Source organism: Girardinichthys multiradiatus, chromosome 19, assembly GCF_021462225.1.
Source record: "Girardinichthys multiradiatus isolate DD_20200921_A chromosome 19, DD_fGirMul_XY1, whole genome shotgun sequence".
In the NCBI taxonomy this organism is placed as follows: domain Eukaryota; kingdom Metazoa; phylum Chordata; class Actinopteri; order Cyprinodontiformes; family Goodeidae; genus Girardinichthys; species Girardinichthys multiradiatus.
This window is the reverse complement of record NC_061811.1, coordinates 14,298,361-14,324,105: the sequence shown is the minus strand read 5'-3', so window position 1 is coordinate 14,324,105 and position 25,745 is coordinate 14,298,361. Positions and strand designations below refer to the sequence as shown.

General features: G+C 38.4%; 2 protein-coding genes across 4 annotated transcripts; one reads left to right on the top strand and one right to left on the bottom strand.

Annotated features, from left to right (window-relative positions):
• Positions 1–2,825: 2,825 nt before the first annotated feature.
• LOC124855239 (KATNB1-like protein 1) lies at positions 2,826–8,464 on the bottom strand. Of its 2 annotated transcripts, XM_047344945.1 has the most exons (11): positions 8,268–8,464; positions 7,399–7,561; positions 5,020–5,132; positions 4,882–4,919; positions 4,528–4,801; positions 4,332–4,447; positions 4,204–4,254; positions 4,042–4,131; positions 3,807–3,911; positions 3,170–3,263; positions 2,826–3,089 (listed from the first exon to the last, which is right to left on the bottom strand). In XM_047344945.1, the coding sequence occupies exons 2-11, from the start codon at positions 7,451–7,453 to the stop codon at positions 3,057–3,059; spliced, it is 969 nt and encodes a 322-aa protein (XP_047200901.1). In that variant the 5' UTR covers positions 7,454–7,561; positions 8,268–8,464; the 3' UTR covers positions 2,826–3,056. The 2 variants fall into 2 exon arrangements, with proteins under 2 accessions (XP_047200901.1, XP_047200902.1); XM_047344946.1 differs by lacking the exons at positions 4,882–4,919; positions 7,399–7,561; positions 8,268–8,464.
• acp7 (acid phosphatase 7, tartrate resistant (putative)) lies at positions 7,060–25,745 on the top strand. Of its 2 annotated transcripts, none has more exons than XM_047344942.1 (15): positions 7,060–7,218; positions 8,517–8,589; positions 8,703–8,830; positions 11,996–12,196; positions 12,272–12,454; positions 14,006–14,031; positions 14,917–15,014; positions 21,021–21,083; positions 23,366–23,480; positions 23,636–23,749; positions 24,049–24,115; positions 24,626–24,693; positions 24,787–24,858; positions 25,211–25,348; positions 25,462–25,745. In XM_047344942.1, exons 3-15 carry the CDS (start codon positions 8,722–8,724, stop codon positions 25,525–25,527), a joined length of 1,320 nt encoding a protein of 439 aa, XP_047200898.1. In that variant the 5' UTR covers positions 7,060–7,218; positions 8,517–8,589; positions 8,703–8,721; the 3' UTR covers positions 25,528–25,745. The 2 variants fall into 2 exon arrangements, with proteins under 2 accessions (XP_047200898.1, XP_047200900.1); XM_047344944.1 differs by having other exon boundaries at positions 7,108–7,193.

Genomic DNA, 25,745 nt, shown 5'->3' with positions numbered 1-25,745 from the left:
CAGAGATCGGTTCAAAACCCGAAGGCACAGGGATGCAACACTCTCATCCACTGGGGTAAACTCCAACATGAGACAGCTGAGCTGGGGGGCGACAAGCAAACCCACCCCAGACCACCGCCTCACCCCGTAGGCAACTCCAGAGTAGAAGACAGTCCAGCCCCTCTCAATGAGATGGGTTCCAGAGCCCACGCTGTGCGTGGAGGCGAGCACGACTATTTCTAGTCAATATCTCTCGACCTCCCGCACAAGCTCAGGCTCCTTCCCCCCCAGCGAGGTGACATTCCACATCCCTAGAGCCAGCCTAAGCATCTGGGGATTGGGCCGCCAAGATCTCCACCTTTGTCTGCCGCCCACTCCTCTTTGCACCCTCATGGTTCCCCCTGCAGGTCGTGGGCCCACTGGTGGATGGCCTCACGTCTGTCTTTTGGGCGTGGCGTGGCCCGGCCGGGTCCTGCGAGGAGCAACCCAGCCACCAGGCGCTTTGCAACGAGTCCCGACCCCAGGGACTGGCTCCTGGCAACGTCACATGCCTCGTTTTTTTGGTCCTCATGTAAGTGTCTTGAGAAGTTCATCTCTTCTTTTTGCAGATGATGTGGTCAAGCTGGCCCCCTCTAGCCAAGACATACAGCAGGCACTGGGGTGGTTCGCAGCCGAGTGTGAAGCGGATGGGATGAAAATCAGCTCCTCCAGGTCCGATGCCATGGTTCTCGACCGGAAAAGGGTGGCTTCAGGTTGGAGGGGAGTTCCTGCTTCAAGTGGAGGAGTTCAAGTATCTCGGGGTCTTGTTCACGAGTCAGGGAAAAATGGAGTGGGAGATCGACAGACGGATTGATGCGGCTGCCGCAATAATGGGGGCACTGTGCCAGTCCGTTGTGGTGAAGAGAGAGCTGAGCCGAAAAGCTAAGCTCTCGATTTACCGGTTGGTCTACGTTCCTACCCTCACCTATGGCCATGAACTTTGGGTCATGACTAAAAGAACGAGATCCCGGATACAAGCGGCTGAGCTCCCTCAGTAGGATGGCCGGGCACTCCCTTAGAGATAGGGTGAGGAGCCTAGCCATCCGGGAGGGGCTTGGAGTAGAGCCGCTGCTCCTCCACATCAAGAGGAGCCAGTTGAGGTGGCTCGAGCATCTATACTGGATGCCTCCTGGACGCCTTCCTCGGGAGGTGTTCCAGGCACGTCTCACCGGGAGGAGGCCCAGGGGACGGCTCAGGACACGCTGGAGGGACTATGTCTCTCGGCTAGCCTGGGAACGCCTTGGGCTCCCCCCGGAGGAGCTGGAGGTGATGTCTGGGGAGAGAGACACCTGGGTGTCTCTGCTGAGTCTGCTGCGCCCATGACCTGGTCCCGGATAAACCGGAAGACAATGAGTACGAGTAGATATACAGGGTTTGAACAATGAAACTGAAACACCTGTCATTTTAGTGTGGGATGTTTCATGGCTAAATTGGACCAGCCTGGTAGCCAGTCTTCATTTATTGCACATTGCACCAGTAAGAGCAGTGTGAAGGTTCAATTAGCAGGGTAAGAGCAGTTTTGCTCAAAATATTGAAATGCAAGCAACATTATGGGTGACATACCAGAGTTCAAAAGAGGACAAATTGTTGGTGCACGTCTTGCTGGCGCATCTGTGACCAAGACAGCAAGTCTTTGTGATGTATCAAGAGCCACGGTATCCAGGGTAATGTCAGCATACCACCAAGAAGGACGAACCACATCCAACAGGATTAACTGTGGACGCAAGAGGAAGCTGTCTGAAAGGGATGTTCGGGTGCTAACCCGGATTGTATCCAAAAAACATAAAACCACGGCTGTCTAAATCACGGCAGAATTAAATGTGCACCTCAACTCTCCTGTTTCCACCAGAACTGTCCGTCGGGAGCTCCACAGGGTCAATATACACGGCTGGGCTGCTATAGCCAAACCAGTGTTCTCTCATGCCAATGCCAAACGTCGGTTTCAATGGTACAAGGAGCACAAATCTTGGGCTGTGGACAATGTGAAACACGTATTGTTCTCTGATGAGTCCACCTTTACAGCGAATTGACGCTGTATTGGCCGCAAAAGGAGGCCCTACACCATATTAATATATTATTGTGGTCTAAAACCAGGTGTTTCAGTTTCATTGTCCAACCCCTGTATATATATATATATTTTGTTTTTATTTTTTATTTTATTTATTTATTTTTTTTATACACATTTGTAGCAATCCTTCCTGCCTTTTAGATCCAGAGTAAGACCTAAAATGAATTCTGTGCAGATCCAACAAGGATTATCTCCCTACTTTATACTCTTTCAACTGACTTATTTCCCACAGTGCTCTGTTCTTTCCTTGTTGCTGAGAAATATACTTAATCTTGGCATCAATTAATATATACACTCAAATTCTCCAACAAATATTAAAACGACTTATTAAATTCCCTCCCAGTTTTAGGAAATGTAGTAAACTGTTAACAACGAAGTACACAAAAAACTCTTTAAAAAAAAGTCTAAAATCAAAAACAACCGAATCAAAAGCAGTTCTGGTTATTCAAGGGTTATAATACTCAAAATTTAGTTTGTTCACCTCCTTCTGCCTTTCTATTCTGTGCTACAAAATCCAAACCAACCCAGCCTACATTTTATTTATTCTTATAAAACTAGCAGAGGTAAAGCATAGCTAAACAAAATGGTTCCCATTTTACAGTTACTTGATTGCATATGTAAGAATCATTGCTGCTGTCTCAAAGAAAATAGATTTGATATGCGTTTTAAGGCATAACTACACACCAAAAAAGAACCAATATTTCAATAAAATTGGAAGGACAAATAAAAAGCATAGTTGTAAAATTCAAATATCAGGTTTATTTTTTTTCATTATGGCACTTATACAGCAACATAGTTAACATTTTCATACTTTTAGATTGGTTTAGCAACTTTATGTACCTCTACTGTTGCTCTGCAAAACTCAGTGATACAGCACATCAAACCTACAGTAGTGTTAAGAAAATAGCAGCTATTGGGATTCCTATTCTTGACTTTGACACCAAACGTAGTTATTTGATCCTCATTGGTATCAACGAAGTTGACAAAGAAAAGAATCCACAACCTGAGAAGGGGAATAATGGAAGTGTAATTGGTGGACAATAAATATTTCTAAAAGATATATCAGTAGGTGTGTACCCTTACCTTAGCCATGTCTCCTGCCTGACCGGAAACAGATTTTAAAAGAGGTTCCTGGTGCCATAACTCCCAAAGTTGCTGGTTAAAAACCTGGAAATTTCTAAGAAAAAAAAGTAATGTTTTTTAGCGGTATTATGACTTACAAATTGTAGCAAACATTTAAACCCCGTGTGTATTTATTGTTAGAATAAATATGTAATAAACTGTAAACCATGTAAAGGAAAAATGCCTGAATGGCCCAGCCCCTAAGTGCAAAACAAAACAAACTCATGTTAATATTGTTGGAATGCACAAGATAGTTTTGACAAACCAAACAAAACAGCTGGTCACTCTGGCACTTTCTGTAGCATTTGATTAAAAGGAATCTGAACCAGAACAAGGTGAGGGAAAATTTTAGCAGTTTCAAAATCGAAACATTTTAAATACTTGGTACCGGTAACCAACCCATTCCTTATCTAAGGTATTATAGGGTCAACCCCTGCAAGGCACCTTTGATTCTCTTTCGCAGGCAGGGACAGATGATAGTTATTTCTTTTCTATTAATTGAAATTCATCATGCTTTTGTTTTGCAGTTTTTAAATCAGTTGTTTTGCATTTTATGGTCATTATATAAATATAGCAAAGATCATAAAACAATATTTACTCATCCAGCAGAGGCTGAGTTGATCCACTGTAGCCACTTGTTTGTAGTTCTTCCCACCAGTTCTTTAAAACTGAAGATATCCATTTAAAACCAACAATCAGATATCTACGAGAAAACAAATTAATTCCCGAATGAGTCCAATTTCTGTATTTTTCTTGTTACAGTATAAACTCATTTCTTATATGATAAATTTTATTTCTTAATTATTGTAAAACTAAGCAAGAGAAACACTCACTCTTCATATGGAGTACCGAGGACTTTCCTAACTAAAGGAAAGAGGTCAACACAACAGCCAATGTTAATTCTGGGAGCGTCCTCATCAATGCTGCGAAAGAAAGGAATCTATTTTGAATTTACTCTGTCAAGATTTCTCCCAAGAAAAAGAAAAAAAGCTTACCACTTGCAGAGAATTGGCAGAAAATCAACAATCACACCAGTGTCCTGGATTCTGTAGACAGAAACTGATGTAAGCATACCCTGAAATTCTGCATGATTCACATCTGAGAACAAAACTTCTGTATATACTTTAGAAAATATGTCAACAGCTCCCCAACATTCTTCTTCCACAGCGTTAAAGCCACCTTCAGTCTCAGATTTCTTCCGAACAGAACATCAGTCATTATGTTGTGATCCTTTGTGAGCTGAAAAAAATGCCTAAACGTTCAGACAATTTCTTACAAAAATAAGCAAAGCACATGAGTGTGTGCTTGGTGACAGTTACCTCAGAAAGTGTATTGTAGTCAGACTGTTCAGAACCAGTTCCACTGGTCTTATAGTCATTAACATTTAGTGGGAAGTCTGATGGATCATTAAAGAATGTTTTCTGTTGTTTGTCTTGTGAGCATTTCATCTTGTTTTCCTTGTTTGCTGTATCAAAACTCCTTCCTGATCCCAGCTGCTTCCTTCGAGCTACGTTCAGATGATGGGACTTCCTCTTGCACGACACCACCCGCTTCATTCTGCCTGCACTGTTACCAGACCTGGATACTGGATGCCTGGTAAGGGTGAAATGGTCAGAAACTAGGGAAGAACTGCAATGCAACTGCTATATGGAAACAACATATGAAGACCACACTTCTTTCTGTTGAAGTCCTCATGTTTATCATAATACACCTGAGATCAGAAATACACAAGGATGTTAGAGGGCCATATAATTTATTAAAAAAGACCACGCAAAAGCAAATGGATTAATGCATCATTTGATTCAGCTGACCTCTTCTGAGTTTCTCCTACAAGCATAGCTTTCTGTGTACTGTGTTTCCTCATAATGGAGGACATGGTTAACATTATGATCTCTCCTGTCTTTCCTGCTGGAGTCCATCAGATCTATATGGAAAAGAATCAGATTTTATAATGACAAATGTCAGATGTCAAAATGAGGTGAGATCCTTCCATGTATCCACGAAAAAATGTATTAAACCCTAACAATCTCTGTTATACCTGAAGGGTTTCCTTCAACTCTTCAGCCTCTGGAAGTTACTGTTGAGACACATGATAACAATGTTTCTGACTTTACTCGACCTAAGAGATCAACGATAGACCATTAAAACCTGGGGCATCAGAGCCTGTCTGCTTAGAAGACAAAAACTGACAACTTAGGTTGCCTTGCGCCCAAGAAAGCCACTCCTTGATTCCTGAAGAATTCATCTCAACTGGGAGCATGGTTGAGTCTCCATCTTCAAAGCCTCCTTTTCAAGCTCACCAGATTTAGCATTAGGGAAAGATAAGTTAAGTTGATTCATTTCTATTGTCTGACTATTATATGTGCCTGAATTCTATGCTGTTACTGACCCTTGCAAAGTGTTACTAATTAAAGAAAGCATATAAAATTCTAGATGAATTGTGGACAGTTAATTATTTGAGTCACCTTATTTTTGGTTTTTTGTTAGTGTTAAAAAGTCTTGGTTAATGGTTCTAAGATGCTTTTAGAAGGTTTTTATAGGTTGCCTTAAGCCCAAACGTGTTAAAACACCCTCCTTGGGGCTTGAGCCAAGTCACTAAAATTAACCTAACCCATATACCAAGTGCAAGTTGTAAAATTAGGGAATGAGCAGCCGTTAACAAAAGTGACTGTTGAGAGTTGGATGACTGCTGTGGGCTCCTTGGTTTTCCAAACCACCAGTTGAAGAAGGTTGAGATGTTGGCTGTTAGAGGTTAATTGTGTCATTTCCCGACACCACCTTAAACAGATCTCTCAGTACACCTGCTTAGTAAGACCTCTTAGGTTTAGGGAAGTACGGACCCGTTGGATGGAGAGCTGGATTGACCAATCCTCTCAGAAAAAGGAAAGTAGGTGGGAGGGGTTAGCTCTTTGGACAAAGAAACAAAGGTTGTACAAGCTTGTTCTAAACCAGAAAAGAGTAAAATAAAAAAATAAAAATCAGCCAGTTTTAATACAGAGGCAGGATGGAAGAATGACCAATGAACCAGAAGACCTAATAAGATAAAATGTCGAGCAGCTGTGGCAGAGAGAATGCAGAGCAACTGAAAGAGGGAAGCTAATTAACACAGACGAGCAGGAACACAGATAAGTACAGGGAAGTAACAGAAATCTAACAGGAAATTAATGCTAGATGGATTAAGAACACTAAAATACAAAAGAATAAATGATTAGGGAAAACAACAAGCATAAGGAAAAGAATGCAAGACCAAAAGAACAAAGTAAGCAGTAAAGAAGTGGTCAAAATACCCACAAAAGATTGTTATAATTATTTGACATAATTAAAATCTATTCCAATAAAAAAATATAATAATAATATTTATTAATAATAATACAATTATAAGGATGATAGTTCCAGTTTACTGTACTGTGTGTCAAAGAAGAAGAAGAAAAAAACAGTGCTTTTAATTATAAGAAGAAAAATATTAGAATTCCTTTCATGAATAAATTAATTAATTAATTAATGGCAAAGGAGAAAGTAATTAGCAACAGGAGATCTCTGTTTATTTCATGTTGTTAAAAATGTAGGTTAATTGAATAAATAAATGCATAATAGTAATCCATTTACTAAAAATATCCTAACCAATAAAAAAAAAAAAAAAAAAAGAATAATGTTTTTTGGATATTTATATTTTGTATAAATACATATTGTTTATTTATTTTTGTCAATATTTTAGGTATCCATGTGTCAGTCGTAAGCCGGGCCCAGGTAGTATTTTGTTCTAAAAGCAATGCTAAGATGAATTTTAAAAATTCTGTCCGCTCTCCAAAGGACTCAATTTCCCACAACTCCTTTGGGTATGGCTTGTTTTCCTACTGTGACGTATTTGGAAGCTAAGGGCTGGACAGCGGAAGGTCACGTTTGAGTTTAAAATTTAAACATAAAAAACAAACCTAGTTCGAGCCGAAGACTTTGGGGACTGCTATTTACTATGCTTTGTCAAACAGAAACGAAATGAACAGCTTTTTACGGTACGTAGCCGTAAGCACGCAGCAGTTTTCTAAAAGCTGGCTTTACAAAAATATCTGCTATAAATTCAAACGGTTGAGGTTACAGGTGCTACAACATAAAAAATCTCTGCAAAGTCACGGAGTTACACTTTAATATCAAACAAGCCGACTTGTTGTATATTGCTTAGATGTTGTACTCACTGTGTTTTGCTCGCCAAAATGTCGATATAGGAAATAATCTCTTTCGATCTGCCATACAGCTGCCAGTTTGCAAGCGTTAGATGCCGCCCAACAGAAGGGAATAAATTAGCCACTGCAGCAGCTGCGGGATTTGGGCAGTTTGCACCGTCTAGCGACGATTTACCTAATGATGCCCATTTAAAACACAATTAACATTCAGTGGGTTGGAGACATAAAACCATTGAGATTTGCTCAGATTCAAGTTCCGTAAAACACAATCATTCATACAGCAGGCCAGACAGTTTAGTAGAAATACTGCATATATTTATCTAGAATACCAAAGATGGGTTTAACAATAGTATTTTTATGGGTACAAGTACATATGGGAATTAAAGGAAAGGAAATGAAATGGAGAGAGGATGGTAAAGAAGGCAGCTTAAAATCATATAAACTTACGGGTACATAAAAACATTGATAACAAGACTAAGATTTTTACATACAGGACTTAATTATGCACTATTTAAAATACAACAGCATAATAAAGGAAAATGCAACCACTGTGGGGAGGATGAAACAATAGAACATTTTATATTGAAATGTCAGAAGTATGAGTAAGATTCATGAGGAGACAATTTGAAAAGATTAAAGAAAAGTAAGATATATGAAACACATTGAAAAGGGAGCAAGCATATGGATATTATTGTTTGATTTTTTTTTTCAAGAAAATTAATTGATTAAAATAGTTAAATCATGATGAACCACACTCCATACCAGTTGGTGGCAGTAATGCATATTGAAATTTTTTTGCCAACCACCAATAAACTCCAGTAGAAGAAAATAAAAGTTTAACTGATGTAATAATCCTGTTGTTGATGTTTGCAGGTGCTTACCAGTGGATTAGATCCAAACTTGCACAGCATTACCTCCATTTTCCATCACATTTTGCAGTGTTTTTGCCACCTCACTTTATTGATCAGAGGCAGGTCCTGACATGTAGGATTACATTCTCTGCACTTGAGTTTACTTTTACAACACTCATTCCCTGAGTGCACAGCGATAAACAAGATCAGCTCTTTTTAGCTACACATCATCTGTTTTTGTATGTCCTGCTGACTAGGCAGTTTGTTTTGGCTCTGCAGTTTCCTCATCTGAGCTAACAGCTGCAGGTTAAGTGCATTGGACTTAATCAGCAACCGGAAAGCGCCTTCTGAGGTCAGTTATGGGGCCACGTTTTGGAAGTCATGCGAGTTTAGGTGTGACAACCTTAAAGGGATCATGTGATTAAAGTGTCACCACTGTTTTATTTTCTCTGTGTGTGATTACAGCCAACAGCCAAATGGTAAAATGATGCCTGTTCATGCTGCCTATGTTTTGTTAAGCTTTGCACCCCTGCTGGTGCTTAGTGTTCCTCCTATTTGGACCCAACCAGAGCAGGTGCATCTCTCCTATGCAGGTAAGTTTTTAGACCTCTACTGTAACTCCAATTTGTTTACATATTGAAACACCATATTCTGTCTGCTGGGACGAATTGTCTAGTAAGTTTGGACATGTTTTGTGTAAATCTGAAAATAATAATGACTAAACCTAATATGTTGACTTCAGTACTGCTGCAGTTCATCATAAATCTGTAATTTAAAAGTATGCTGCAGTAAACGTTAACTCCTGATCCAGTGCCTGTGCACTCTCTAATAGTTTACAGACACGTGGTATTTACAGTGCCTTGCGAAAGTACTCGGCCCCCTTGAACTTTTCAACCTTTTGCCACGTTTCAGGCTTCAAACATAAAGATATAAAATTCTTATTTTTTGTGAAGAATCAACAACCAGTGGGACACAATCGTGAAGTGGAATTAAATTTATTGGATGTGGAAACTTGTTTAACAAATAAAAAACTGAAAAGTCGGCCGTGCAATATTATTCGGCCCCCTTGCGTTAATACTTTGTAGCGCCACCCTTTGCTGCAATTACAGCTGCAAGTCGCTTGGGGTATGTCTCTATTAGTTTTGCACATCGAGAGACTGAAATTCTTGCCCATTCTTCCTTGCAAAACAGCTCGAGCTCAGTGAGGTTGGATGGAGAGCGTTCGTGAACAGCAGCCTTCAGCTCTTTCCACAGATTCTTGATTGGATTCAGGTCTGGACTTTGACTTGGCCATTCCAACTCCTGGATACATTTATTTGTGAACCATTCCATTGTAGATTTGGCTTTATGTTTTGGATCATTGTCCTGTTGGAAGATAAATCTCCGTCCCAGTCTCAGGTCTCTTGCAGACTCCAACAGGTTTTCTTCCAGAATGGTCCTGTATTTGGCCCCATCCATCTTCCCATCTATTTTGACTATCTTCCCTGTCCCTGCTGATGAAAAGCAGGCCCAAACCATGATGCTGCCACCACCATGTTTGACAGTGGGGATGGTGTGTTCAGGGTGATGAGCTGTGTTGCTTTTACACCAAACATATCGTTTTGCATTGTGGCCAAACAGTTTGATTTTGGTTTCATCTGACCAGAGCACCTTCTTCCACATGTTTAGTGTGTCTCCCAGGTGGCTTATGGCAAACTTTAAACGAGACTTTTTATGGATATCTTTGAGAAATGGCTTTCTTCTTGCCACTCTTCCATAAAGGTCAGATTTGTGCAGTGTACGAATGATTGTTGTCCTATGGACAGACTCTCCCACCTCAGCTGTAGATCTCTGCAGTTCATCCAGAGTGATCATGGGCCTCTTGGCTGCATCTCTGATCAGTCTTCTCCTTGTTCGAGATGAAAGTTTAGAGGGACGGCCGGGTCTTGGTAGATTTGCAGTGGTCTGATACTCCTTCCATTTCAATATGATTGCTTGCACAGAGCTCCTTGGGATGTTTAAAACTTGGGAAATCTTTTTGTATCCAAATCCAGCTTTAAACTTCTCCACAACAGTATCTCAGACCTGCCTGGTGTGTTCCTTGGTCTTCATGATGATCTCTGAGCTTTGAACAGAACCCTGAGACTATCACAGAGCAGGTGCATTTATACGGAGACTTGATTACACACAGGTGGATTCTATTTATCATCATCAGTCATTTGGGACAACATTGGATCATTCAGAGATCCTCACTGAACTTCTGGAGAGAATTTGCTGCACTGAAAGTAAAGGGGCCGAATAATATTGCACGACCCACTTTTCAGTTTTTTATTTGTTAAAAAAGTTTGACACATCCAATAAATTTCATTCCACTTCACAATTGTGTCCCACTTGTTGTTGATTCTTCACAAAAAACTAGAATTTTATATCTTTATGTTTGAAGCCTGAAATGTGACAAAGGTTGAAAAGTTCAAGGGGGCCGAATACTTTCGCAAGTCACTGTACAGTGCAAACATATTCACAGCAATTGGCCTTTCTTATGTTTTTTCCTGTTGCCACCTCAAACTTTAATGCATTTTATTGGCATCTTGTGCGATAGACCAACACAAAGCAGGTCATAATTGTATAGTTGCAAGGAAACCTATCTTCAAATGTTTTTAAAAGTAAAAAAATTAAAAAGTGTGGCAGGCATTGTTATTCATGCCGCTTATTCAGATACTAGCAAATAAAGTTCAATGCAACCATCTGCCTTAAGAATTCACTTAATTAGTAAATAAATCTCACCTGTTCGAACTTTATCCCAGTATCAATACAGCTGTTCTGTGAAGGCCTCAGAGGTTTATTAGAGAACATTAATAAACAAACAGCATCATAAAGACCAAAGAACGCACTATACAGGTCAGAATGCAGCTGTGGAGATTTTGAAAGCATGATCTGGTTATAAAACAATATTCCAAGCTTTGCGTTTCTCCTGAAGCACTCTTTAATCCTTCATGCAAAAACTCAAATAGTATGATACAACTACAAGACATTGTTGTTTTACTAAACTGACAGAGCATTAGTCTAAGAAGCAGCCAAAAGGCCCACGATATCTCTGGAGGAAATGCAGAGATACACAACTCGGGTGTGAGAATCTTTCAACAAGTAAACTATTAGCTATTCGCTGTACAAATCTGGTCTTTATGGAAAACTGATTTGAAGAAAGTCATTTAAAAAAAACTAGCTTTAAGCACAGCTGTTTAGTTAGTCAGTGACACGTGGTGATGGCAGCATGCTGTGGGGATAATTTTTTCCCAGCAATGGCAGGGAAGGTTGTCGGAGTTGATTGGATAATGAACAGAGCTAAAAACCGGTAAACACTGGAAGAAAACCTGCAAAACGCTTGAGATTGAGGCAGAGATTCACCATCCAGCAGGACAGCTGCCTTACTTCACAATTATGCTCTTCTTTGTGTTGGTCTATGGCATAAAATCCCAATAAACACATGTCATGTTACAACCACACTGAAGCTCGTGGTTGTAACATGACAAAATATTTAAAAGTTCAGAGTATAAATACTTATATAAATACAAGCCACTGTATTTTAGGAGTGGATGTCTCCATGATATTCTGGATGATATACTGTAGATACCTTGCCAGCTGTCAGCTGTCACCACACTTGTGTAGTCAGCATTTTCATAAGCATCTGTTGATGTTTTTAAATGTATCATTCAGTGAGACCAGGTCCTCTTTCAGGTCAGCCTCCAGAATGTTTCCAGTAACTGGGCTTGTTTTCACAGGAGTACCGGGCTCTCTGGTGGTGACCTGGACCACCTTCAATAAGACGGAGAGCAAGGTGGAATATGGTTTTGAGGGGGGTCGGCTCTTTGAGATGAGTGCCAAAGGAGATGCTACTGTTTTTGTGGATTCAGGAGAAGAGAAGCGGAAGATGTTCATCCACAGAGTCACCCTCACAGGCCTCAAACCTGCTGCTACATATGGTGGGTGGTGCCATGAATTTACTGGCACTTTTTGTTAGCTTGTTTGAATAGAGTTGAATTTTTTTTCTTTTTTAGTCTACCATTGTGGCAGTGATGAAGGCTGGAGCGACATATTCTCCTTCACCGCTCTGAACAGCAGCTCAAGTTTCAGTCCCAGGTTTGCTCTCTACGGTGATCTGGGCAATGAGAACCCCCAGTCTCTGGCTCGACTGCAAAAAGAGACTCAGCTGGGCATGTATGATGCCGTCCTGCACATAGGTAACCACTACATGGATTGAAATATTTTTATTCTTTACTTAAAAAGCAGCTAAATGCTCATTAGGTTTTATCAACACGGATATCTGACACTGCTTACAGCAGATTGTGATAATCAGCTGAAGCAAATCTGATCACATCCAAAAGAAGGCACAATATTTATAATCATTTTTGGCTTTTAAGGCTAATGGATTGGTTCCTTGTAAATTCTTATCTGTTTCTTCATTGCTGAAAATGTAAGTAGGTTGTAAAGCAGACTACAGATGGAGCTTAGTTGGAGATCTCCTGCAAAAGAGAGAATATTGTTTTAGACTTTAAATTAACTTTCAATAGAGAACCCAGTCAACCCACTGTTTGTTCCTGCTTCAGTAAAATGCAAAGAGAAATCGATTTTACAATTTTAGGCAATCACTATGTCCGAATGCTTTGCAGTTGTGATTTGTGAGGCTTGCCAACCCTTTTTGAACCCCGGCTTAGGTTATTGCTTTTATTTAAAACAAATCAAGTTTTCAGAACAGACTTAATCACTTGGAGCTACTGGAAATGCCTACAAGGAGAGTAGGGCCACAACTAACAATTATTTTGCTAATTGATTAATCTGTCAACTATTCCTTCAATGATTTGATTAATAATCTGATAGCAAAAGGTGCTTAATGGGACCTTTTTACAGAATTTGAACCAGGTGAAGCTAAAGCTATGCTACTTGAAGCGTTCTGGATAGAGCATATTTACTGACAACGTTTTTCATCTTAAATTCAAAATGTATATATTTCTTGTGAAATTCTGACCTAATTACTGCTCTGAGTGGTTGTTCTTTAAGCAAATGGCATGTTTTAGAGTTTGTATATTTCAGGTAACAATAATTTGATTACTAAATTAGTTGACAATTATTTTAATAATCAATTAATCACGATTAGTCCGATTAATAGTTCAGCCATAAATGAGAGAGAGACTTCTCCTGAAAGCCATGAGTCGTGACTGCTTAGTACAGTTCAGTCTGATAGATCTGTTATTAAATCTGGCCAAAGCATTGTTGTCTCTATATCTTCTGTCTGCTCAAAATGCAGGCACTATTAAAAAGATTCTACAAGGCTTTTGAAATAGGAAAACAATTGTTTAAATATTCCAAATAATCTTTACTGAGTGGGAGATTGGAGGAATTATGTATAGTGTACCGGCACTCCAGGCACCAATATAGTTAAAGCTTGATAGCTTACCTTCAAAAATAAAAAAAAGAATTAAGAAAAATAAAATTATTCTTTCTAGGACCTCCAATACAGTTCTTGTTTTGATTGTTGCTGGATTTAATTCCCTTTTTTTAGGCTTTAACTGTTGTTAATAGACCTATGGGTTTAAGAGGATCATGATATAAAGCATTTTGTGGTGAATGCCGTCAATCTGTTTTCTTTTTTCTAAATGCTTTTGTTGTTGTAACTTTGTGTTTAGAAAACAGGTTCTATGTTTACTGACTTCCTTGTGGCATGTTGTAAAATGTTTAATATTTGCAAAGATATGTGGTAAAATGTGGATCTAATATGTTGCTTTGCTTTACAGGGGACTTTGCCTACGATATGCATGAGGTACTTTATCCTTCCTCTGTTGTGAAAAGCGATCAAATCGGTACTTAAATTTAATTTGGACCACTGACAATAGATTTCTTTCATCGACACTTTCTGCTCTCAAGACTTCTCTGATGCTCATCTAACTCCATGGTGGCAGATGAGATAATTCACTTCACCTATCTCTGCTAATCTCTTTCCAATTCAAACCGCTGTTTATAATCAGGGCACCTACACTCTGTGGTCGAGACATTCAGCCTATGATTAACATTACTGTGAGATTCCTCAGGCTTTGGATGAAAGATGAGATGTAGGGTTGTGTCACCCAAGTATTCAATGAATAAAAACATTGCTATTTAAAACCACAAGTCACTGGTCCCAAAAACTAATTTGCTCATTTGAAATCCACCTAGCTGTCATCTTTGATATTGAGCAGACCTAACCTTGTCTCGGATGCTAATATCAATTTCCCTTAAATAACTTTCTGCATTACTAATGTTTTTCTTTAATAAAGAAAGATGGATAAATAGAATCGGCAGACCTCTTTAGAAATTAATTACTATAACTCGGTTCGGTAAGATGTTTTTTTAATGTGTCAATGTCCAAGTACTCGTGGCTTCATTGATAGTATAAAGAGAAAACCAGACAAAGGACATTTTGTCTGGTTGTTGCAGGTAAAAGCCACAGGAGCAAGAATGAATCACACTGCGCTGCTAAAGGCCCGCGTTCAGTTTTAGGAAGGCAATATCTGGTTTCAGTGTGGTTTAGTCTGTACGTTGATGATATGCTTTTAAAGCTGTCTGGAAAACATATTTTCTTGTTATTGTTATAATGATTAACTGCAGATGATTAAGTAAAAAAAAATATTTTTCTTCATGTTAAATAACTTATCGTTGCTTACTACAGGACAATGCCCGAATTGGAGATGAGTTCATGAGGCAGATTCAGTCCATCGCAGCCTACGTGCCCTACATGACCTGTCCAGGCAACCATGAAGCTACATAGTAAGTGAAGCTTACATTCTTCTTACACTTCAGTATTGTAAGGCAATTAATAATCAGTAAGTCAATACTAGGTATGAGCTGGTTACTGGTATCAAGGTTTCAAACTGCTGTAATTTTCTACCTTACTGTTTGTCAATGTTTAAAGCCGTTTTGATTAGATAAGTAAGAAAGTGCCAGAGTGAGCAGAGTTCTCTTCATCTCAATGGATCATAGAATAATGTGGCACTGCCCCTCCCCCACATATTGCTGCACACTGGCTGAAAAAAGGCACCTACACTTTTCCCTTGCTTATATTATAGGAAAAGACAAATTTGGCTGCTTGGAAGTCTTCCAAAGATAAACATAATGTGAAATTTACAAGAGTGTCGTCAACCACTCTCAATAAGGTAATGCTGCTTTAAAACTACAGCTGACAAGGCATGGACAGCATGTCTGTTAAGCATCCTACACTTTGGTTAAGTCCTTGTATCAAAATAACAACAAATCACAGTATTATAACCTTGTTATTACTGTAATAATCAATATCCAATATTATTTCTGCAGCAGTAGATATGAGTAATTTGTTTCTGTTTTAATTAAAAGTATTTACATCATTTGATGCATTATTCTATTTTAGATTTTTGTAATGCTAATTTGGTAATGCTAATTTCATTTTCAAACAGTGATATTAACTACACTAATGTTTCACTACTTCGATGGTGATCGTCCAGCCTACAAAGGTTTTGTTGATTCGTTGAAGTTGAAGGAAACAATACTTATGCGTCTGAGCAAGGATGGAAATAAAGAGCATAGAATGTGCTGTTTAAACAATCTCACAATCTTTCTGCTTTGGCCGGTTGTCAACATATTTTAATCCTGCACGGTCTAAGATCTTTATATCCCTCGCCCTACATGAAACAGTGATGAGATAATACTAAAAGTTATATATAGGAATCTCAAACTGGACCGTGCCATGTCAACACTAAAACTGACTGTCTTCAGCCTGCATTTTATGTTGTTTCTTTTATCTAACTTTTCTTTACATTTTGCACCGTGTTCTGCTCACACAAGAGTCACAAGGGCACAACTGTCTGGTTTTGGGCAAAGCCTATTGTACATTCTGTTTTTCATTTTCTTAAGTTGGCTCCCTTTGTCAGCCACAGCTTTGCTACCAGATACAACACAGAAGCTTTCTGATGAAAACTCTTCATTTTACTACTTTAACAGATGGGAGCTATTTTGGGCTCCTATGACTCGAGCCACAAAAGCAACCACCAACATCTAAACAAGGCAACACTCTCCAACACAAAAATGTATCTGACTGGGAATAATTCTCTATAATAATCTGTTTTGTTTTTTGTTTCTGTGACTTAGGTGCCCTGTGTACATTTTAGACTAATCAGGTCTGCATTTAAGCTTGAAAAAATTTAGCAAATTATCATTTCTGATGGTTAACTTAAAGAAAGATTGTAAGCCTTTGTTGCTATAACCGCTCTGATTGGATAATTTGCTGCTTTCAGTGTTTTAATTGGTTAGACTTAATTTGAAGCTGGTACTGTAAAAACAGAGTATGTATTTAAGCCCTGTGGGCTCTTTTTATGAGTAATTATTTCTTGACATTTTCTTGACAACATTAACTATCTGCACCTTGACCAGTGATGATTAACATTAAATTTAGTGTACTGTGTTGATGCCCCTTAAACCTTCTACATTTTGGCACATTACAAGCACAGACTTTAAAGTAATTTGTGAGTAAATAACAAAACATAGTGAAAAGGAAGGAAAATTATAGATGGTTTTAAAATGTTTTTACAAGTAAAAATCTGAACTCTATGGTAGGGATAGTATAAACTGACCCCCCTCAGTCAGTACTTTGTAGAACGATGTTATGCTGGAATCACAGCTGGAAGTCTTCTAATGTTTGTCCGTAACAGATTTGTACATCAGGAGACTGAATATATGTCAATTTCTCTTTGCAAAATGTGTCAAGCCCAGTGACTTTGGATGAAAAGTATTTGTGAGTCTTGCCACTAACGTTCAAATGCTCCATACTTTGACTAGGTCATTCTAAAGCATGAAGATCCTCAGATTTAATTCATTTTATTGTAGCTCTGGTTGTACATTGAATGTTGCTATCCTGCAGGAAGGGGGACCTCTGCCCCAGTCTGAAGTCTTTGGCAGCCTCTAACAGATTTTCTTCAACAATTGCCCTGTATCCATTAATTCTGACAACCTTCCCTGTTCCTGCTGAACATGATGCGGCCAGCACCATGTTTCATCGTGGGGATTGTGCATTTGTGTGTATGCCAAGAGGTTCAGGTTTATTCTCATCCTCCCAGAGCGACTTCTTCCACATATGCACTGTGTCCCCTGCATGGATTGTGGGAAACTACACATTTGTCATAACTTTATGTCAACAATGGCCTTTTCTTAAAACTTCCTGAAAGGCCAGATTTGTGGAGTGCATAATTAATAGTTGTCCTGTCAACAGGGTCTCTGCAGCTACTCCAGAGTGACCATGGGCCTCTTGACTGCTTCTCTGAGTAATGCTCTTCTTTCCCATCCTGTTAGTTTTGGTGGATGGCCGTGTTTTAGTAGGTTTGCAATACTGCAATTCTTTTCCATTTTCAGACGCCAGATTGAACAGTGCTCTGTGAGATGTTCAAAGCTTGGGATCTGTTTTTATAACTTTAAACTTCCCGACACCCAACAAGGTGTGTATTTACACACACCCTGGTGGACTTTATTTTCTCGTTTTTTTTACTTCTACATTTGTTTACACTGAAATTTATTTTGGTGTTTCAGGTTAAAGGTGATTGAATACAAATCTGTGCTTAACTTTTCAGATTTCTATTTTTCATTTATTTCAAAATACATCTATCCTATTTCTTCCACTTTTCAGTTATACACAATTTGTTGTTGGTCTATCACATAAAATCCAAATAAAATACATAGAATTTTATAGGTACGAACTGACAAAATGTATAAAGGTAGATGAGTAGGAAAACCTTTGCAAGACATTTTTAAATAAAACCAGAATATTACTAGAAAAAGGGAAAATGTGTTGTATAGTTAATAGATAAGTAAAGCTTTAGTTCTTAGTGGGTTTGTATTTGATTTTCATCCTCAGAATCTGCAGCAAATGGATCCTTCAATTTCCGCGCAGCTCACTGAACGTCTCCTGCATTCTGAATCATTTAACGTTATCGGATCCTGAACCATAATGTTTATTTGCCGCTGCTATAGTGGGAGAGTTCCTTTTTCAGCCGTACCATATGTAATGTGTCTACAGCCTGGTCTTTATTACAGAGCTGCAAACAGTAGTCTATTTTTCTTGGCTCTACATCCTTACAACAGAACCTGATATCAGGAATCATCTCGCCCCATTACATAACCAGTAAATCCAGCTCCTCTTGCTCCTAATAATTCCGAAATGTCTGTTTTGTTCTGTGGTGGTGTTCCGAGTCCAAATATACCCAGAAACGCGTGACTGATTTTAAGCCTTGCTTTTTGTTGTACTCTGTCTCCCCATACCTCTCTGTTCCTGTGTTTCCAACCTCAAAACCTAATGGGTAAAAAGTAACTGAAACTGGGTTGGCAGCAAGATTTTATTTTAGTCATTCCAGATTCCACAAAGATGAGAGCAACGGATCCTCAGAAGATGCTAATTCCCCAATGAAAAATGTCTTCTCTCAGTAAGTGCAGTGGGTGATTCATCAGCCCTTCAAAGGACATTAGAGATAACAGTCACTGTTTGAAACATTATCTAGAGATGGAAGTTAGCGGTAATATTACTGAAGTCTGCAATAGTTTTCTGCTGTTCATCCTGTTCCCTGAATTTAAGTTATCAAAACATTAAAGGAAATATCTGATAAAGAAGGATGTTTGCGAGAAGCTTTCGTATTTGTACAATCGACTTCCTTAGAAGGGCTTATATATGCTTAACAGATTTTCAACGGATTGACCACCACTGAGGCAAAGATTTTGACGTGTTCCGGCATAAAAAATGTGAATGTTAAGGATCATTCATGTCTGGATAAGTATGAAAAATAAAATAGATTATGGAATTGGCATTTTCAGACTTTGACATTATCCAAATGTGCTGCTTACATATGTATTAGATTAGAAATATTTGCTATAAAAATTTATATACATTGAGTAAATATACATTATGCTGAAATTTGCCATAAACTACAGAGAACTCTAGAATTTCGACCCAAAAAATATGTGTAGGAACCTTGTTATGAAATCCAACTGTTACTACTGACTATTTTCCTTTAGGCATAATCTGCCACTTAACTGCATGGTTAGTATTATAACACTGATTAATTTGAACTTCAGTTGTTTTTTTTTGCTAGGTGGACAGCCCTTAACCAGTGCCTGAAGATGTTTTCTCATACTTCTCTCAACCAGTAGAGGGGGGTATAAACTTTTTATATGGCTCTTGGTAGTCTGGAACCATGATCAGAATAGATCAAGATGGGGGGTTCTAAGGATACGATTTTGTTAGTTACCTCAACTTTATAAATGAGTTGTTTTTGGGGATATATGTATTTAACAAATGAAACAGAAACATTATTTTTTTACCTTTTTAGCATTAGTAAAAATCTTTTTTTGTTTTTTGTTTTTGGGAAACCCTTTCCTGGCTTTAAACATGCTATATTATTGCAGTTGCTTTGAACCCTTTGTTGAGCCAGTCAACACTATATCGGCTGCTGTCGAGGATACTGCCTTTTTTCATGTTTGTAAAACAGCAAACGTTCTCCTTATCACCTGGCCTGAATAAGTTCCCATTCAGAATACTGGCTCCTGCTTAAAAACCACGAAGAAAGAACACAAGATCTGAGTTATGGACACCTTTCCATTAGGGATGCATGATATTTTGGCATTAACGTCGATATCGGCCGATGTTAATGCCAACATATCGTATCGGTCACACAAGTAAAACTGGGCGATGTTTATTTCCATCTCGTTGCTGTTTCTGTATGTGTTTTGGGAGGGGCAGTTGAGGCGGTCAGACTTGATCCCAATACATTGGCATTTGTTTGGACATGTGACAATGACAGTGATGAAGCACAGGATTGTGGGGAGTTAAACTGAAGCAGAGAAACAATGTCAGCGGTGTGGTCACTTTTTCACTGTGGCGAAAGGGTAGGGAAATATATATATTATATATATATAATATCTGTAAATATCTGTTATCAGCCATAACACAAATATTAATATCAAATATTGAAATCAGCCCGAGTTTTTATATCTGTGCATCCTTTCTTTCCATCCCTGCAAGGTGTGGCATTCGCATCATTTCAAGAGCTTTTCCTGAGATTTCAGTCATGATTGCTGCATGCCTCTTACATCTGGACTAATAAGAACCGCTGAACTGTAACAACTTATAAAAATTGGATTTCTTTCATGACTACAGCATCTAAAATAACAGGATGCTGAATTTAAAAGTAAATATACTCAACAGGCAAATGTAGTGTAATCAACCACAGAGGCTTAGACTTGCTTATCCTACATCATCTCCACCCAGGCTCCCCAGTGTGGCCTGGATTCTGATTAGTTGGCTCCAGTAACTGACCATAATTCAGACCTAAAGAGTGAGGTCATGCAGGCTACATTCATGCCTTTTAATTTGGGGATGTCGGCACTGATAGCCTCTTTAAACCTGTTTCTGTGTTTTTTTTATAAAGCTTTTATCAGAATCCATAATTGCAGGTTTCAGGGTTGTTGTTGTTGAATGATCTCCCTCTAGGAGGTTTCTCCAAAGCTTGGATAACAACATAAAACAAAGGCACTGCTTAAATGTAGACTGTCCACTGTATAGTCATTATATTTCAGAGACAGCTTGGTGTGTTTTGGATGCATTTCAGTTCTTTTTTATTTTTCCGTTTGAATACACCACATGCTATGAGAAAGCATCAGTTTGTGGGGCTAATTGCTGTTTTGTTACATCTTCAGGGAATACAGATTGTACAATCACTCCATTTAACTGTATTTTTCTAAACCTTTTTTTGTTTTCCTCAGCAACTTTTCGAATTACAGGAATCGCTTCAGCATGCCGGGCCAGACTGAGAGCTTATGGTACAGGTAAAGAGATTTATTTTGATTTACACTGGCCTTAAAGAGGTAACACCCTCAAACACTGGAATCAGATTTAGATTGATTGAAATTCCTCAGATGTAACAAAGCTCCTGGTGTGCTTAAGTAAACATTACAGAGTTGTTTGAGCCTTCAGAGGAGTGTGTGGTGCCCCTCTTTTATTTATGCTTGCCTCTCCTATCTCTGGAACACTTAGGACTACACAAAGGAGCAATACATCTGACTTAGTGAGTCATTGCCTACTACATACCTCCTTCTCCCAGACAGTAAGATAATACCCTGCTAGACCGCAAGCTTTCTCTCTGTGGGCTGAGATGCAGACAGGCCTTCTGGCTTACATGTTCACTTCTGTGCAGGCTAAGGATGAACAGGCATCATAGCAGAGCAACTTCACAGAGAGGAGTTATTTAAACGTTCTGTCTAAAAGATATCACAGTAGATGTATAAAGTACTCGTATCAGAGGTGTGGACTCTTTCAGATGGCTTTTAAACTTGACGAAATCACAAAAGACTTAATACTTGGCTCTGGCTTCAATACCTATGACTTCGCTTCAGCTTAAGAGTTTTGACTTGAAAATACTTGATGTCTGACTCCTAACAGATAGTGTGACCTATAAACCTTTTTGCAGTTAACCAACATTAAGCTCATTAGCTTACAGTTACTACTCAATAGTCCCAGATCTTAAGCAATATCCAAGTTGGGTTGCAAAAGAGAAGAACAACAAGGTACAGTGACGTTACTGTGCTCCAGTTGGAGAAAAAGTATATCCAGGATCTCTTTATTTAATTACACAAAAATAAACTGCGGTAGGCAAAATGCGTGGGTTGAAGTTTGCTGTTAGAGAGACAAAAAAGCTCAACTTCCTTAGGCATTTGCCAGTTACACAAAGAATAATAAGTCAGCCCTATTGACTAATGTCTAGTTAATGTTAGTTTTTCAGGAAATTAAACGTCTGAAAGGTAACACTATTATTGAAAAAGGCATTTAAGTTTAAATTGTTGAATTGGCAATTTTTGTAAAGCAGCAAATATTGAGGTGTAAAGCTTAAATAAAAGAAAAAATTAAATATGCTTAAATTCGAATTATATTCTGTACTCTAATGACAAAAAGTAACATGTCCTTGTATTTCTCCATAAACGAGGGAAGTAACTCTACAACTGCATTCTAGAAAGAATCTATTGTTTTATACAATTTCATTTAATTCAGACAAAACATGCAGTTACACACAGTGTCGCGTTGAAGTAGCAATAGCCTTACACAAAATGTAAGCACAGATCGTTTTGAGTTTATAAAAGTGTGTTCCACTTGTTGCTTGGTTTGGCAAATAAATACACCTGATAAGTCAAATATATAAGTTTTGGAAATCAGCATTTTGGACTTTACTTGGGACTTGCATGTCTTTAGTTGGAGCTTTACTGGAGACTTGAGTGAAGACTTCAGACATTTGTGCGACTTGTAAAAAACTTTCTCAGCATTTCTACAAGTTCTTATGAAGTCATACATTTAATAATCCATATTTTCCTTAAAAGTCTGAAATATGATCTGATTGTCAATACTAGGGCTTAAATTATATTTAGTTCAGTCTAAAATTTGTATGTCTCCAAAGTTCTGGTTTTGTTTGGTTTTTTTTTTTTACAGTTCTGCTCCTGAAACTAAATAACTGAATGTTTAGGTAATCAAAAGCATAATTATTTATTACTTTGCTCAATACCAGTTCGGATACCTTCATGGGAAGGTGAATACTTGACGACACTTGGATTGAAAACAAGATCTCAAAAGGTGGCTGAAGTCCATTACCAGTAACTGATATGAAAGTTTACCACATGCTGTAGAGAACCTGAGTGTAAAAACATTCACACCATATTAATATGATTTATCAGTAAGTTATTGACTATTTGTTTCAAAATTTATTTTGTCTGAAATATAAATAATATTAGCCTTAAAATGTATGAAAATTGTCTTCCTAAAACTTGCAGAAACCCTGGACTTCTGACGTATCCTGTGCCTGTTATTATTTAGCATGCATTGGTCTACAAGTTTAACATGTAAGCAGCAGTAGTGCTGTATGGTCTTTTTGATTAACGAGTAACTCATAAATTTGAACTTAAATCCACTTTAGCTGTAGCATTCTTGGAAGGACATTTATCTGGAGTACATTTAACATGATGTGGAGTTTAAACTCAAGTCTGGATTTCTTTATCTAGTGTTTTTTTCATGCATCCTTTTCTGGGTCAAGTTTGTGTGTTATCTTAACAATATGTGTCTGCAGCTGGAACCTGGGGTCAGCACACATCATCTCCCTCTCCACAGAAGTTTATTTCTACATTGAATATGGCATGGACCTTATCTTTAAGCAGTACAATTGGCTGAAGGAAGATCTGGAGGTAAAGGATAGTCCTTTTTAATTTTTTACGTATTTTTGTCAGTTACATAATTTTTTTCCAGCAAATATTTACCTGAGCCTCTCTCCCTGTACATAGTTGTGTTTCATTTTTTTCTCCTTTCTTTGAATTTGGCAAATGCTTGGATATCGACCTAGGAAGCTAACAAGCCGGAGAACAGAGCCATACGTCCATGGATCATCACCATGGGACACAGACCCATGTACTGCTCTGATGATGACCAGGATGACTGTACAAAGTTTGACTCCTGGGTATTTACTTCTGCTTGTTCCACCATTTTAATCATAAGCAGTGCTTTACCCTTAGCAACATACTTGCTCCACACTGTTCGGACTGACCAAACCACACAACATTTCACTGAGTTCAGTGTGTTGTCATAATCATAATTTGGAACACGTAGTTTCCACTTTGGCTTGTTTCGCTCAGCAGTAGGCACTACTTTAAGTGAAGCTAGCAGGGACACCACAAAGTGCCACCAAAATAAGTTTCGCATAGCCGGTAAAGTTGCAGACATTTTCATACAGTAACTATTCTTCTCTGTTACTCTCAGGTCCGAGTGGGAAGGAAGGACATCAAACCACCAGCTCCTGGTCTCGAGGATCTATTTTATCACTACGGTATATGCTCTATGGGACATTAGTTCTGTATTGCTAATTGATTCTTCTGTACACTCAGAAAAATATCCAGAGTGGAAAATTTTTTTAAAATCAGCTTTTTAAAAGCAGCGTTTTGCTCTGCTTGACATTGTCATTCAAGTTCATTCAGATTACAGAGCAAGGTCATGAGAAATAATACTTATTATATTTAATTATTGTAATTTTAAATAAATAAAAAAGGGTTATTGTTTTATATTCTAATGGTAAACATTATTATTTTGTTTTTCTTGGTTTTGTTATTTATTTTATTTTCAGTATTAAAGATATGAATAACTTGTACTAAAGTTATTCATTCATTTGTTGGAATGAATTTTGTTTGCTCTGATCTCAATCTTTTTGCCTTTTGCCCAGAAATCTGTAAATTAAGTCAACGCTGGGTATGATGAGCATTAAGATTAATCCGCAGTTGTTTTATATGTGTGCATTTACGTTTTGTACGTGTTTATAATTATACCTTAATTTCTTCTCCAGGGGTAGATGTAGAGTTGTGGGCACACGAGCACACCTATGAAAGACTCTGGCCTGTCTATGGTGACAAGGTCAACTCCTGGAATTTTAGTTTCCAGTTCTTCTACAAATGTTATCCTGTGTTTCACACCACTAGTCTTTGTTCACTTTGTTTTTCATTGTAGGTGTACAATGGAAGCAAAGAGCAGCCTTATGTAAATCCAAAGGCTCCAGTACATATTATAACAGGCTCTGCTGTAAGTACTTTCACATCACTGCATCATTTTCCACACAGATCAATGCATTCACTAACATCAACAAAAACACTGTCATATATTGTACACAGTTCTGTCTGTGCAGCTGCTGGTCTGCCACAAAAATGTAGAACCAGCTGTTCCTCTGGTAAAGTGTTTTCTGATGTGGTGGTGAGCCGCGCAGGGCACGCTTTGTCACCAAGCCACAGAGAGATTAGTCATCAGCATATCAAAATGCTGCCAGACCCACACTGAGGCACAGCCACAAGTCAAACAGGACTTTTAAGAACGAGTTTTTAAAAAAAGCATGTGTCTTTCATCTTAGTCAATTTAATCATTGATGAATCTTCCACAGGGCTGCAGAGAGAGGACCGACAGGTTCAATCCAAACCCCAAAGAATGGAGCGCTTTCCGCAGCACTGACTACGGCTACAGCCGCATGCAAGTGGTTAACGCCACCCACATTTATTTGGAGCAGGTCTCCGATGACCAGGTGAGTGCACATGGAACAGCATGTGCACAGGCATGGCCAAAGTAAAATAATGTATTTTATGGAGGAACACTTTTCCATAAATAATGACAGACACCATTTCTGTTTTTTTCCAGTATGGCAAAGTGATTGACAACATATGGGTGGTGAAAGAAAAACATGGTTTGTCTGCCTGGCTGTGAGGACTATCCTTAAAATAATCTGCTCACAAACACACTTTGTTTTTTAAACAGTTTTGTAGTGATTTTTTTTTAATCCTATGTAGTTATGAAGTTTATCCACTGTAAAATCAGCATATGATTAACTGGTAATGTATATGATGTAAAATGTTATGTGCTTAACTTTATGGTTTAAAACCACAGTGTAAAAAACATTTGAATAAAGTCATCTCTGAATAGGC